The sequence below is a fragment of the Hyla sarda genome, chromosome 10 (genome assembly GCF_029499605.1).
Source record: "Hyla sarda isolate aHylSar1 chromosome 10, aHylSar1.hap1, whole genome shotgun sequence".
In the NCBI taxonomy this organism is placed as follows: Eukaryota; Metazoa; Chordata; class Amphibia; order Anura; family Hylidae; genus Hyla; species Hyla sarda.
In genome coordinates, this window is record NC_079198.1 from 1536554 (window position 1) to 1551872 (window position 15319).

The 15319-nt window shown below is 50.3% G+C and overlaps 1 protein-coding gene across 1 annotated transcript; it reads left to right on the top strand.

Moving 5' to 3' along the window:
• Nucleotides 1-608: 608 nt before the first annotated feature.
• Nucleotides 609-11016, top strand: LOC130293404 (aflatoxin B1 aldehyde reductase member 2-like). Its single transcript, XM_056542044.1, has 7 exons — nucleotides 609-1117; nucleotides 3539-3726; nucleotides 4006-4110; nucleotides 7035-7131; nucleotides 9740-9842; nucleotides 9926-10055; nucleotides 10758-11016. Exons 1-7 carry the CDS (start codon nucleotides 844-846, stop codon nucleotides 10917-10919), a joined length of 1059 nt encoding a protein of 352 aa, XP_056398019.1. The 5' UTR covers nucleotides 609-843; the 3' UTR covers nucleotides 10920-11016.
• The last annotated feature ends 4303 nt before the right edge of the window (nucleotides 11017-15319 follow it).

Sequence of the window (15319 nt, forward strand, 5' to 3'; positions counted from 1 at the left end):
CCTGTATAATGGAGGGGGGGGGGCTCCTAACCTGTATAATAAGGGGGGGGGCTCCTCACCTGTATAATAAGGGGGGGGGGCTCCTCACCTGTATAATGGAGGGGGGGGGCTCCTAACCTGTATAATAAGGGGGGGGGGGCTCCTCACCTGTATAATAAGGGGGGGGGGGACTCCTCACCTGTATAATGGAGGGGGGGCTCCTCACCTGTATAATGGAGGGGGGGGGCTCCTAACCTGTATAATAAGGGGGGGGCTCCTCACCTGTATAATGGAGGGGGGGGGCTCCTCACCTGTATAATAAGGGGGGGGGCTCCTCACCTGTATAATAAGGGGGGGGGGGGGCTCCTCACCTGTATAAAGGAGGGGGGGTCACATGACACAGATCACATGACGTGCGCCTGGAAGAGGAATCCCCCTATAGTTGCAGAATTTCATATATTTTATTATAAATAAAGGCGATGAATCAGTGTTTCCCAACCACTGCGCCTCCAGCTGTTACTAAACTACAAATCCCAACATTCCCGGAGGCCAGGTATGATGGGAGTTGTAGTTTGGCAGTAGCTGGAAGCCAACAGGTTAGGGTACAGTAGTACAATGGTCTCCCAGCAGTCCTGACCACCGAATGTTGAAACAAAAAAAATACAAGCTACAATTTCTGCCCAGAGAGTAAAATGCTGCAAAACTACAACTCCCATCATGCCGATGCAGCGAAGTGTTGTAGTTCGGGTGTAATCATCCCGGTTGGGACACTGTGTTCTTCATTACACCGGTGCAGAAAGAGTTAATGGTTAGTCGGGCCGGAGGTCACATGATCCTGAGGGTGAAGTCCTCCGCGCATGCGCCATGCTGTCAGTGTCCCTGCGGGCGGCTCGGCGGTTGGTCCCGGTCGCAGTGCTCGGCTCCGCCATGTCCCGCTCACCCGCCGCCGTTCCTTCGTCCCCTCTCCCCCGCACGGTCCTGGGCACCATGGAGTTCGGACGCCGCATGGACGCTCAGGCCAGCGGAGCGGCGGTGCAGGAGTTCCGGAGACGCGGACACGACGAGCTGGACACCGCCTTCATGTACGGGGACGGGGAGACCGAGAGGGTGCTGGGGACACTCGGCCTGGACGCGGGAGGTAAACACGGACACTTCCGGGATCGCTGCGGGTCAGGCCTCCATCTCGGGTTTAGTTTTAGCCAATCAGTGATCGGCCTGTGGGCGGGGTTTAGTGTTGGCGGAGATGATTGACAGCTCGATGCAGTCACGTGCTCTATTGCTGGTATCTTAGATCTGTTATGAAGTCTCTCCTATATACCAGCTGATGCACAACTACAACTCCCAGCATGTCCTGACAGCCCTACCTATTATATAGAGTAATGATACTGAACATAAGGCTATCAACAAGAAAACTACAACTCCCAGCATGTCCTGATAGCCCTACCTATTATATAGAGTAATGATACTGAACATAATGCTATCTACAAGAAAACTACAACTCCCAGCATGTCCTGACAGCCCTACCTATTATATAGAGCACTGTTACTGAACATAATGCTATCTACAAGAAAACTACAACTCCCAGCATGTCCAGACGGCCCTACCTATTATATAGAGTAATGATACTGAACATAATGCTATCAACAAGAAAACTACAACTCCCAGCATGTCCTGACAGCGCCCTTTATTGTATAGCGCAGTGTTTTCCAACTATGGACTTCTGGATGTTGCAAAACTACAACTCCCAGCATGCCCGGATAGCCATTGGCTTTCTGGCCATGCTGGGAGTTGTAGTTTAACCACACCTGAAAGTCTGCAATTTAGGGTTGGCTGTCAGGGCATGCTGGGAGTTGTAGTATTGAGTGCTGTACGTTTACTCAATTAGTATCTGTAATAATTTTGAGGCGCCCAGTGATATAGTCGCTGACTACTGCTGAACTCTGCAGGTGTCTAGGGCGAAGTTCACACCAGTGCAGAGTCCGGACACCAAGTGCGGAGCGGTCGCCGCAGACCATCGCATCTCGTCATCTGTTTTCACTTCCTGGTTATTTCTCTGAACTGTGACTCTGTGGTTGCTAGGCAACCGAGCGCACACTTACCCACAATCCCCCATGTACAGTGGAGACCAACTGCAGTTCAACTGACCATGTGCGACCACCTTAGCTCTGCTTGCTGTCAGTGAATGTGGCTGAAAGTCCAACCTGTCGGTGTATATAGACAATCCTCTGTGCACTTAACACAGCGTTTCCCAACCAGTGTGCCTCCAGCTGTTGTAAGACTACAACTCCCAGCATGCCTGGGCAGCATTGCTCATTGTTTAAATTAGCGTTTCCCAACCAGTGTGCCTCCAGCTGTTGCAAAACTACAACTCCCAGCATGCCTGGGCAGCATTGCTCGTTTTATAGAGCAGGGTTTCCTGCCAAGTGTGCCTCCAGCTGTTGCAAAACTATAACTCTCAGAATGCCTGGGCAGCATTGCTCATCGTATAAACCAGTGTTTCCTAACAAGTGTGCCTCCAGCTGTTGCAAAACTACAGCTCCCAGCATGCCTAGGCAGCATTGCTCATTGTATAAACCAGCGTTTCCCAACCAGTGGGCCTCCAGCTGTTGCAAAACTAAAACTCCCAGCATGCCCTGTCAGCATCTCTCATTCCCTAGAGTAGTAACCTTCAACGAGGGTGTCTCCAGCTGTTGCAAAACTACAACTCCCAGCATGCACGGGCAGCATTGCTCATTGTATTGAGCAGTGTTTCCCAACCAGTGTGCCTCAATCTGTTGCAAAACTACAGCTCCCAGCATTCCTGGGCAGCATTGCTCGTTGTATAGAGCGGTGTTTCCTACCAAGTGTGCCTCCAGCTGTTGTAAAACTACAACTCCCAGCATGCCTGGTAAGCATTGCACATTGTATAAACCACTGTTTCCCAACCAGTGTGCCTCCAGCTGTTGCAAAACTACAACTCCCAGCATGCCTGAGCAGCATTGCTCATTGTATAGAGCAGTGTTTCCCAACCAGCGTGCCTCCAGCTGTTGCAAAACTACAACTCCCAGTATACCCGGACAGCCGTTGGCTGTCCGGGCATACTGGGAGTTGTAGTTTTGCAACAGCTGGAGGCTCGCTGGCTGGGAAACACTATTTTAACACGTGAGCATCAAAAACAAATTGTAACGCTCAGCTGTGATTCCTATGTCTTGTGTTATTTTAGGGAATTACTTTTGTATTCCAGCTATTAACACTTATGTACAGGATTAGGTGACAAGTGCATGATCATGGGGGTCTGACTAGTCATGTGACCAGGATCTGCGGAGCAGCTCTCTGACCCCGCCATTTATTGTCTATGGGCCTGGCGGAGTTGACTGGCGCGGCACCTATCTCTGGCAGCTCCATGGATCCTGCATGGTGAGGCTGACCACTAGTCAGAGGCTCCGGACCCTGGTCACATGACTAGCGGTGGTCCCAGCAGTCGGACCCCCATGATCATACATTTCTGGTTGGAGTTCTCCTTTAATTCCATGGCTGAATCCTAATTTCCACCTCTTCTTCTACTTTCCGGTTCCCGCAGTGAAGATGGCGACTAAAGCCAACCCCTGGGAAGGGAAGACCCTGAAACGGCAGAGCGTGCGCGACCAGCTGGAGACCTCGCTGCAGCGGCTGAACATGTCCAGCGTCCAGATCTTCTACCTCCATGCGCCCGACCACCAGACCCCGGTGGAGGAGACATTGGAGGCCTGCCAGGAGCTGTACAAGGAGGTAACGCACTTACCTTTGGGTCTGTCCACCATGCTTTACCCTTCACATTCTCGTCCTGACACATTGTAACAAATACACACCACAGTGGCATCCAGATATTGCGGAACTACAACTCCCAGCATGTGCCACAGTCTGGAGACCGCAGCGTGTAAACTGGATACAATAGCCGGATATGAGCAGAATGTTTCCATTCACTGTCAGCAAGCGTTCTAACTCACAAATCCTATTAGAAAGTTGCCTAAAGCTGCGGATTCTCAGGTTTGATCTTTTTCCTTGTAGGGAAAGTTTAAGGAGCTGGGTCTGTCCAACTACGCGTCCTGGGAGGTGATGGAGATTTACCGCATCTGTAAGGAGAGGAGCTGGGTGCTGCCGACCGTCTACCAGGTGACACAATGAGGCAGATATCAGAGATATGTAGCAAAACCTCCAAACTCCACAAGGACTTGAATCGGCGCAGGATAGATCACTAGGCCATTTATTAGGAACAACGCGTTTCGACGCCAGGACAGGCGTCTTTTTCAAGTTCACAATATCTAATGGTCACATAGACATACAGTGCTCCCTCAAGTTACGATATTAATTGGTTCCAGGACGACCATTGTATGTTGAAACCATTGTATGTTGGGGCCATACCTCTATGGAAACCTGTTAATTGGTTCTGAAGCCCCAAAAATATCATCCAAAAATAGGAAAAAGTGAGGATTAAAGATAAATAAGTAGATAACTAATATAGATAAAGCAAATCCTTACATATAAAAGTAATAAAGATCTGCTGGGAGCTGTAATCACTGTCTGTGACAGTGTTTCCCAACCAGGGTGCCTCCAGCTGTTGCAAAACTACAACTCACAGCATGCCCGGACAGCCAAAGGCTGTCCGGGCATGCTGGGAGTTGTAGTTTTGCAACAGCTGGAGGTACCCATGTTGGAAAACACTGGTCTATGTAGAGGACAGGAGCTTCTTCAGGGTCCTGTACAGTACACAGTGTCCTAAAAAAGTAAAATAGAGTCACCCTCACCTGGCGTCCATAGGAGCAGCTAACCGTGGCACAGGTTAAATGTAGTACAGAACATGTAATACCTCCCTGTACTGTAGGGGGCGCTACCAGACAGGAATTCAGTGCATACACTTCAGTAATACAGGTAAAGAGTACAGAACATGTAATACCTCCCTGTACTGTAGGGGGCGCTACCAGACAGGAATTCAGTGCATACACTTCAGTAATACAGGTAAAGAGTACAGAACATGTAATACCTCCCTGTACTGTAGGGGGCGCTACCAGACACCAGTCAGTGCATACACTTCAGTAATACAGGTAAAGAGTACAGAACATGTAATACCTCCCTGTACTGTAGGGGGAGCTACCAGACAGGAATTCAGTGCATGCACTTTAGGAATACAGGTGTTTTACCAGTGAATGCCCATTCTGATTGGTCGTTTCTTCCAGCCAGTGACATGTTTCACAGATCTGGACTATCCGTACATCGTATGTTGAGTCTGGTTTCAAGTTACAATGGTCCAGAAAAGACCATTGTATGTTGAAACGATTGTATGTTGAGGCCATTGTAAGTTGAGGGATCACTGTATTTATACAAGCTTAAAACACAACTCAATTAACTTACGGCATGTGTGTACAAGTTAATTGAGTTGTGTTTTAAGCTTGTATAAATATGTCTATGTGACCATTAGATGTTGTGAACTTGAAAAAAGACGCCTGTCCTGGCATCGAAACGCGTTGTTCCTAATAAACCGCCTAGTGAGCTATCCTGCTCCTCATCCATGCTGCGCCGATTCAAGTCCTTGTGGAGTTTGGAGGTTTTGCTACATTTGTTACATCGTTGCGGTGGTGGGACTGGCTGCATTGTGGAATACTTCTTAGTGTTGTGCCTGACATTGCACAACCTATTGGGTAAGTGCGTCCGATAACATCGGCTCAGCTATATTACCCTTTAATGCACTATGGGCGCTTCTTGTCTTTTTATAGAGATAGGTCATGTGACAGCAGGGGGGGCTCCAGACTTGGTGAAGCTTTAGGCGATGGTCGAACATCAGGCCCTCACTGACACTCATAATTAAGATATGCCCCAGTAGGTCAGTAGGTAGGTAGAAAGGGAGTCCCAAACCCCTCCCTATTAGGTAGAATCCACAGTAAGTAGTAAGGTAGGAAATCCCCTTTCCTATTAGGTAGAAGCCCTCAGTAAGTAGGTAGGGAATCCTCCTATTAGGTAGAAGCCCCTAGTATGTAGGTAGGGAATCCCCCTATTAGGTAGAAACCCTCAGTAAGTAGGTTAGGAATCCCCCTATTAGGTAGAAGCCCCTAGTATGTAGGTAAGGGTATCGCCTTATTAGGTAGAAGCCCCCATTAGGTAGTTAATCCCTGTAATAGGTAGAAGCCCCTAGTATGTAGGTAGGGAATCCCCCTTATTAGGTAGAAGCCCCTAGTATGTAGGTAGGGAATCCCCCTATTAGGTGGAAGCCCCCATTAGGTAGTTAGGTAGTGAATCCCTGTAATAGGTAGAAGCCCCTAGTATGTAGGTAGGGAATCCCCCTTATTAGGCAGAAGCCCCTATTATGTAGGTAGGGAATCCCCCTATTAGGTAGAAACCCTCAGTAAGTAGGTTAGGAATCCCCCTATTAGGTAGAAACCCCTAGTATGTAGGTAAGGGTATCGCCTTATTAGGTAGAAGCCCCCATTAGGTAGTGAATCCCTGTAATAGGTAGAAGCCCCTAGTATGTAGGTAGGGAATCCCCCTATTAGGTAGAAGCCCCTAGTATGTAGGTAGGGAATCCCCCTATTAGGTAGAAGCCCCTAGTATGTAGGTAAGGATATAGCCTTATTAGGTAGAAGCTCCAGATAATAAGTAATTACATAATTAGGTAGGAGACCTTCTAATATGTAGATTCCCCCATTAAGCAATTTCCCCCAATATGTCCCCTCCTAAACAGCCCACCCACCTTCCCGCCTCTATATCCTCCGCTCTGTTACCTTCTTCTGTATCTCGCACAATGACATCATAAAGAGGTAAATGATGAGCGGAGGGAAGGTGAGAGGGATTTTGCTCATCTTGGGGGGGACCTATTGGGGGGTCTCTCTACCCACTGATAGGGTTAGTGTTATCGAGACATCCCTAATTATAATGTGACCGTTTTTCCCCAGGGTGTAATGATTTTTTGATCTTTGTGTGTATATATATATATATACTGTATATATAATGCATGAAATACTATTAATATGTTTTGTAATTAATGTAATTTATATTTATGTATTTTCTCGTCTTTCACTTTGTAAACAAAACACATTCCTCTCCAGGGTATGTACAACGCCACCACAAGACAAGTGGAGACGGAGCTCCTCCCCTGTCTGCGCCAACTCGGGATCCGCTTCTACGCCTACAATCCGCTGGCAGGTGAGTGCGCCACTTTATAGTTCGGTTTTGCTGTAGAGTATAAATAAAATGTCCTCTATTCCCAGTAAGGCCGGGTTCACACCACGTTTTGTTAAATACGGTTCCCGTATTTAATGTATGTCTATGAGCCGACCGGAGTGAACCGCAGCCTCCGTTCGGCTTCGTTTTCGGCCGTATGCGGTTTCCCGACCGCAGGCAAAAACTTGGTCGACCGCTTTTTTGTCTACGGTCGGGAAAACGCATACGGCCGAAAACGAAGCCGACCGGAGGCTGCGGTTCACTCCGGTCGGCTCATAGACATACATTAAATACGGTTCCCGAATACGGCTGAGTGCGGGCGCCGTGATTAAGCCCCGCCCCCCTCCTCCCAGCCGTATACGGGAACCGTATTTAACAAAACGTGGGGTGAACCCAGCCTAAGTGGCCATAAAGAAGGCCCCCGCCAACTTTCCTTTCTTTCAGCCTTCTTTTACAATGTCGTGTTTTTTTATTTTTTTATTTTTATTTTGGTGTTCTCTGTTTTTTACACTGGCAGTGTTTTGTTTTACAATGTTGGTGTTGTCTCTCTCATACACTGGCGGGGTTCTCCTCTCTCTCTCTCTCTCTTACACTGGCGGGGTTTTCTCTCTCTCTCTCTCTCTCTCTCTCTCTCTCTCTCTCTCTCTCTTACACTGGCAGTGTTTTCTTTTACAATGTTGGTGTTGTCTCTCTTACACTGGCGGGGTTCTCCTCTCTCTCTCTCTTACACTGGCGGGGTTCTCCTCTCTCTCTCTCTCTCTTACACTGGCGGGGTTCTCCTCTCTCTCTCTCTCTCTTACACTGGCGGGGTTCTCCTCTCTCTCTCTCTCTCTTACACTGGCGGGGTTCTCCTCTCTCTCTCTCTCTCTTACACTGGCGGGGTTCTCTCTCTCTCTTACACTGGCGGGGTTTTCTCTCTCTCTCTCTCTCTCTCTCTCTCTCTCTCTCTCTTACACTGGCGGGGTTTTCTCTCTCTCTCTCTCTCTCTCTCTCTTATATTGGCGGGGTTCTCTCTCTCTCTTACACTGGCGGGGTTCTCCTCTCTCTCTCTCTCTCTTACACTGGCGGGGTTCTCTCTCTCTCTCTTACACTGGCGGGGTTCTCCTCTCTCTCTCTCTTACACTGGCGGGGTTCTCCTCTCTCTCTCTCTCTCTTACACTGGCGGGGTTCTCCTCTCTCTCTCTCTTACACTGGCGGGGTTCTCTCTCTCTCTTACACTGGCGGGGTTCTCCTCTCTCTCTCTCTTACACTGGCGGGGTTCTCCTCTCTCTCTCTCTTACACTGGCGGGGTTCTCCTCTCTCTCTCTCTCTCTTACACTGGCGGGGTTCTTCTCTCTCTCTCTCTTACACTGGCGGGGTTCTCTCTCTCTCTTACACTGGCGGGGTTTCTCTCTCTCTCTCTCTCTCTCTCTCTCTCTCTCTCTTACACTGGCGGGGTTTTCTCTCTCTCTCTCTCTCTCTCTCTCTTATATTGGCGGGGTTCTCTCTCTCTCTTACACTGGCGGGGTTCTCCTCTCTCTCTCTCTCTCTCTTACACTGGCGGGGTTCTCCTCTCTCTCTCTCTTACACTGGCGGGGTTCTCTCTCTCTCTTACACTGGCGGGGTTTTCTCTCTCTCTCTTACACTGGCGGGGTTTTCTCTCTCTCTTACACTGGCGGGGTTCTCTCTCTATCACTGGCGGGGTTCTCTCTCTCTCTCTCTCTCTCTATCACTGGCGGGGTTTTCTCTCTCTCTTACACTGGCGGGGTTTTCTCTCTCTCTCTCTCTTACACTGGCGGGGTTTTCTCTCTCTCTCTCTCTCTCTCTCTTATATTGGCCGGGTTCTCTCTCTCTCTTACACTGGCGGGGTTCTCTCTCTTACACTGGCGGGGTTTTCTCTCTCTCTCTCTTATATTGGCGGGGTTCTCTCTCTCTCTTACACTGGCGGGGTTCTCTATCACTGGCGGGGTTTTCTCTCTCTCTCTTACACTGGCGGGGTTTTCTCTCTCTCTCTCTCTCTTACACTGGCGGGGTTCTCCTCTCGCTCTCTCTCTCTCTCTTACACTGGCGGGGTTTTCTCTCTCTCTCTCTCTCTTACACTGGCGGGGTTCTCCTCTCGCTCTCTCTCTCTCTCTCTCTCTCTCTTACACTGGCGGGGTTCTCCTCTCGCTCTCTCTCTCTCTCTCTCTCTCTCTTACACTGGCGGGGTTCTCTCTCTCTCTCTCTCTCTCTCTTACACTGGCGGGGTTCTCCTCTCGCTCTCTCTCTCTCTCTCTCTCTTACACTGGCGGGGTTTTCTCTCTCTCTCTCTCTCTCTCTTACACTGGCGGGGTTTTCTCTCTCTCTCTCTCTCTCTTACATTGGCGGGGTTTTCTCTCTCTCTTACACTGGCGGGGTTTTCTCTCTCTCTCTCTCTCTCTCTTACACTGGCGGGGTTTTCTCTCTCTCTCTCTCTTACACTGGCGGGGTTTTCTCTCTCTCTCTCTTATATTGGCGGGGTTCTCTCTCTCTCTTACACTGGCGGGGTTCTCTCTCTTACATTGGCGGGGTTTTCTCTCTCTCTTACACTGGCGGGGTTCTCTCTTACACTGGTGGTGTTTTTTTATTACAGGGGGGCTTCTGACCGGCAAATACAAATACGAGGACAAGGATACGGCGGAGCAGACGCCCTCCAGGTTCTTTGGGAACAGTTGGGCAGACACCTACAGGAACAGGTCGGTCCGTGGGGTGGGCAGGCATTTTCCGGATTGTGCCTTTATGGGCTCTGTTAACCCTTTTGTGTCCTGGCCTTGTGCAGATACTGGAAGAAGTATCATTTCCAGGCTATTGACCGAGTGCAGAAGGCGCTGGAGGAGGCGTATGGCAAAGACCGACCCAGTCTGACGGCCGCTGCTCTCCGCTGGATGTATCACCATTCCAAACTACAGGTGTGTGCGCGGTCTTTACCTTTGTCTGGGGTGTTCTCCAACCAGCGTGCCTCCAGCTGCTGCAAACTGCAACTACCAGCACGACCGGACAGCCAAAGGCTACAGCTGGAGGCACCGTGGTTGGGAAGCACTGTGTTTAAAGGGGTACTCTGCCCCTAAACATCTTATCCTCTATCCAAAGGATAGGGGATAAGATGCCTGACTGTGGGGCTTCCGCTGCTTGGGACCCCCAAGATCTCCGTGCTGCACCCGGCGTTCGTATAGAGTGTCTGGTTCAGCGCCAGAGGCTCGTGGTGTCATGGTGCGCCCTGCTTGTGATGTCACGGCTACGACCCCTCAATGAAAGTCTATAGACTAGCATTGAGGAGCGTGGCCGTGACGTCATGACCGGGGCGCAACTGTGACTTCATGAGCCTCCGCCCCGGATCGCCAGTCATCCGGCACGGAGCAAAGTTTGCTGCAGCTGAGATTGCGGGTGTCCACAGCGGCGGGACCTCCGCGATCAGACATCTTATCCCCTGTCCTTTGGATATGGAATAAGATGTCTAAGGGCGGAGTACCCCTTTAAGGGTTCAGAGCAGTACAGAATGTTTAAGGAATACAAGTGAGAGGCTACAGACTGTTACATAGGGTCCTCAGCAGCACAGAATATTTCTGGCAGACGTGCGTTGATCTCATTGGGCGCTGATTTTGCCATTTCAGGGGAGTCGGGAAGACGCTGTGATCCTGGGGATGTCCAGTACGGAGCAGCTGGTGCAGAACCTGGACGGGGCGGAGGGTGGGCCCCTGCTTCCCCCCGTGGTCAGCGCCTTCGATGACGCCTGGAACCTGGTCGCCCACGACTGTCCAAACTATTTCCGCTAGAACATTTCACAGGATCGGCCTCATCTGTAGCGTCATTTCTATGCACTTTGTCTGAACACGAGACGCAACTGGAAATGTATAAATAATTTCATTATAATGTGTGAGCTCCGCCTCTTTATTATTGGGCACCTGGATTGTATCTAATGGGGCGGCATCACTCCTTGTATCCTGCACCCATGTCTTATGCATATAATACAATGCTCCTAGAGAAAAGGGCAGCGTTAACCAACCAGGGTGCCTCCAGCTGTTGCAAAACTACAACTCCCAGCATGCCCAGACAGCCGTTTGCAACAGCTGGTGGCACAATGGTTGGGAGACACTGCCCTGAGCAATCACTAATGTGAGCCTAATGATTGATGCTGACAGGGCATGCTGGGAGTTGTAGTTGTGTGACAGGGCATGCTGGGAGTTGTAGTTGTGTGACAGGGCATGCTGGGAGTTGTAGTTGTTTCACAGTACAGTGCCCAGCGCACGTATTTAGCAGTTGTGTCGTTTCATCCTCCCCTCTACTTGATGGTTTGTTACAATGTATCAATACTGCGCTCCCATTCACTAACACAGTGTTAATGGCTTTGGCTGTCTGGGCATGCTGGTAGTTGTAGTTTTGCAACAGCTGGAGGCACCCTCGTTGGAAAACACTGGATGATGGAGACCTCACCTATGGGCAGGAGACTATAAAGTCTCTAGTAAAATGTTATCAAGTATACGTACGCTCCGAAAATGCTGAAACGGTAACACCACGAAGTAAAATGTGTGAAATTATGGAAATCACAGGATCGGTAAATATGATAGTGAAATGCAAATTATAATAGCAATGGATACAAAATATTGATAACATCTCGATGTATTAAGTATGAGCACCACACAACGTGGCTGTCTACCAGGTTATTTCTGAGGAATATTGTGCCACGCTGAATGCACTCGGACACGCAAATCATCAAGATCCGCTGCTGTCAGCTCCCTGCGCAAATGACGACCGCGGACATCCCAGACACACTGGATAGGTGACTGCCGGCCATGGGAGCACGTTTAAGCCGCACAGGCTCCTTGGGCTATGTTCATTCAGATGCCAGAATATCTATGTGAGATTCCGACGGAAATTCTGCCAAAATTAACCGTACATTATAATGTTATTCTGCTGTCCCATTCGCACAGCGGAATTTCTGCAGCGGGCATTCTGCCGAGGAAATTCTACTTCCAGCATTAATATTTTACCAATCTTGTATTTTGCAGAATTCCGTGGCAGCATCCAAAGTCAATGGGACTGGAAGTTCGGGGGAATTCTGAGAACACAGAAATTCCGCAATTCCCTTCCGCATCCTTTGAGGAATGGACATTGTGCGGTATTGTGGAAATTCTGCCGTGTGACTATAGCCTTATGGGATTCCCCACTCCCATTGACACTTCGGAATTTCCGCAAGCGGAAATTTCGAAGTGTCATCAGGAGTGCGGAATCCCATAGAAGTGTATTAGGCTTTCATTTGAGGCATAATTCCACTGGTGGAAATTCTGCCGTGTGAATAGCACGAGGAACACATGGCAATCGTATTGTAAAACAGCGCCTCCCACACTTTGTAGAAATGGCCGTACCACTGGTTACCCATCAGATCAATGTAAAGTTGAGCAGTTATTGTATCTATAAGGGTCCGGTTACCATACATTATACCACCCCACACCATAATTCTGGGAGTAGGATTGGTGTGATGGTGCCTGGCGAAGGCCTTTTCATGGTGTTGCCCCCGTTGTTTCTGGTAAGACATTCTTGCTAACTACAACAGTCGGCTCTCGACACTTCCTAGGAAACCAGGAAAGACTTTGGTTAGTGGTTAATGAAGGACAAGATGTCCTGTGGGAGTCCTCCTTCTTCTGTTCCTCAGTTGTTTATTACTACAGACACCTCTATGGTACAATGGGGGGCCCTTATCTGAGACCTGAGGGTTATGGTGGCCGTACACCTTGGCCTTCCTCACTTCTCCAGGGTCAGAGAGTCCTTGTACAATCCGGCTAGATTATACTGACAACATTGGGGAGGAACAAGGCTGATAGAAGGGTGCCAGTCCTTGATGTTTTGGGCAAAGTAGTACTTGGCAGAGATTCAGGCTACTCCTATCAGAAGAAAAAGCATAGTCATGGTGAATAAGCTCAGCAGCCAATATGTAAATCAGGCAGCAGAGTGATAACCCCATCCAGAATGATTACGCCATCCCCTCTACTGGTGATCACACCCTCCCCTCTACTGGTGATCACACCCTCCTCTCTACTGGTGATCACATCCTCCTCTCTACTGGTGATCACACCCTCCCCTCTACTGGTGATCACACCCTCCCCTCTACTGGTGATCACACCCTCCCCTCTACTGGTGATCACACCCTCCTCTCTACTGGTGATCACGCCCTCCTCTCTTCCGGTGATCACACCCTCCCCTCTACTGGTGATCACACCCTCCCCTCTACTGGTGATCACACCATCCCCTCTACTGGTGATCACACCCTCCCCTCTACTGGTGATCACACCCTCCTCTCTACTGGTGATCACATCCTCCTCTCTACTGGTGATCACATCCTCCTCTCTACTGGTGATCACACCCTCCCCTCTACTGGTGATCACACCCTCCCCTCTACTGGTGATCACACCCTCCCCTCTACTGGTGATCACACCCTCCTCTCTACTGGTGATCACGCCCTCCTCTCTTCCGGTGATCACGCCCTCCCCTCTACTGGTGATCACACCCTCCCCTCTACTGGTGATCACACCCTCCTCTCTACTGGTGATCACACCCTCCTCTCTACTGGTGATCACATCCTCCTCTCTACTGGTGATCACACCCTCCCCTCTACTGGTGATCACACCCTCCCCTCTACTGGTGATCACACCCTCCCCTCTACTGGTGATCACACCCTCCTCTCTACTGGTGATCACACCCTCCTCTCTACTGGTGATCACACCCTCCCCTCTACTGGTGATCACACCCTCCTCTCTACTGGTGATCACATCCTCCTCTCTACTGGTGATCACACCCTCCCTTCTACTGGTGATCACACCCTCCCCTCTACTGGTGATCACACCCTCCTCTCTACTGGTGATCACACCCTCCCCTCTACTGGTGATCACACCCTCCCTTCTACTGGCGATCACACCCTCCCCTCTACTGGTGATCACACCCTCCCCTCTACTGGTGATCACACCCTCCTCTCTACTGGTGATCACACCCTCCCCTCTACTGGTGATCACACCCTCCCCTCTACTGGTGATCACACCCTCCTCTCTACTGGTGATCACACCCTCCTCTCTACTGGTGATCACACCCTCCCCTCTACTGGTGATCACACCATCCTCTCTACTGGTGATCACACCCTCCTCTCTACTGGTGATCACACCCTCTCTTCTACTGGTGATCACACCCTCCCCTCTACTGGTGATCACACCCTCCCCTCTACTGGTGATCACACCCTCCCCTCTACTGGTGATCACACCCTCCCCTCTACTGGTGATCACACCCTCCCTTCTACTGGCGATCACACCCTCCCCTCTACTGGTGATCACACCCTCCCCTCTACTGGTGATCACACCCTCCCTTCTACTGGCGATCACACCCTCCCCTCTACTGGTGATCACACCCTCCCCTCTACTGGTGATCACACCCTCCTCTCTACTGGTGATCACACCCTCCCCTCTACTGGTGATCACACCCTCCCCTCTACTGGTGATCACACCCTCCTCTCTACTGGTGATCACACCCTCCTCTCTACTGGTGATCACACCCTCCCCTCTACTGGTGATCACACCATCCTCTCTACTGGTGATCACACCCTCCTCTCTACTGGTGATCACACCCTCTCTTCTACTGGTGATCACACCCTCCCCTCTACTGGTGATCACACCCTCCCCTCTACTGGTGATCACACCCTCCCCTCTACTGGTGATCACACCCTCCCCTCTACTGGTGATCACACCCTCCCTTCTACTGGTGATCACACTCTCCCCTCTACTGGTGATCACACCCTCCCCTCTACTGGTGATCACACCCTCCTCTCTACTGGTGATCACACCCTCCCCTCTACTGGTGATCACACCCTCCCCTCTACTGGTGATCACACCCTCCCCTCTACTGGTGATCACACCCTCCTCTCTACTGGTGATCACACCCTCCTCTCTACCGGTGATCACACCCTCCTCTCTACTGGTGATCACACCCTCCCCTCTACTGGTGATCACACCCTCCCCTCTACTGGTGATCACACCCTCCTCTCTACTGGTGATCACACTCTCCTCTCTACTGGTGATCACACCCTCCTCTCTACTGGTGATCACATCCTCCTCTCTACTGGTGATCACATCCTCCCCTCTACTGGTGATCACATCCTCCTCTCTACTGGTGATCACACCCTCCCCTCTACTGG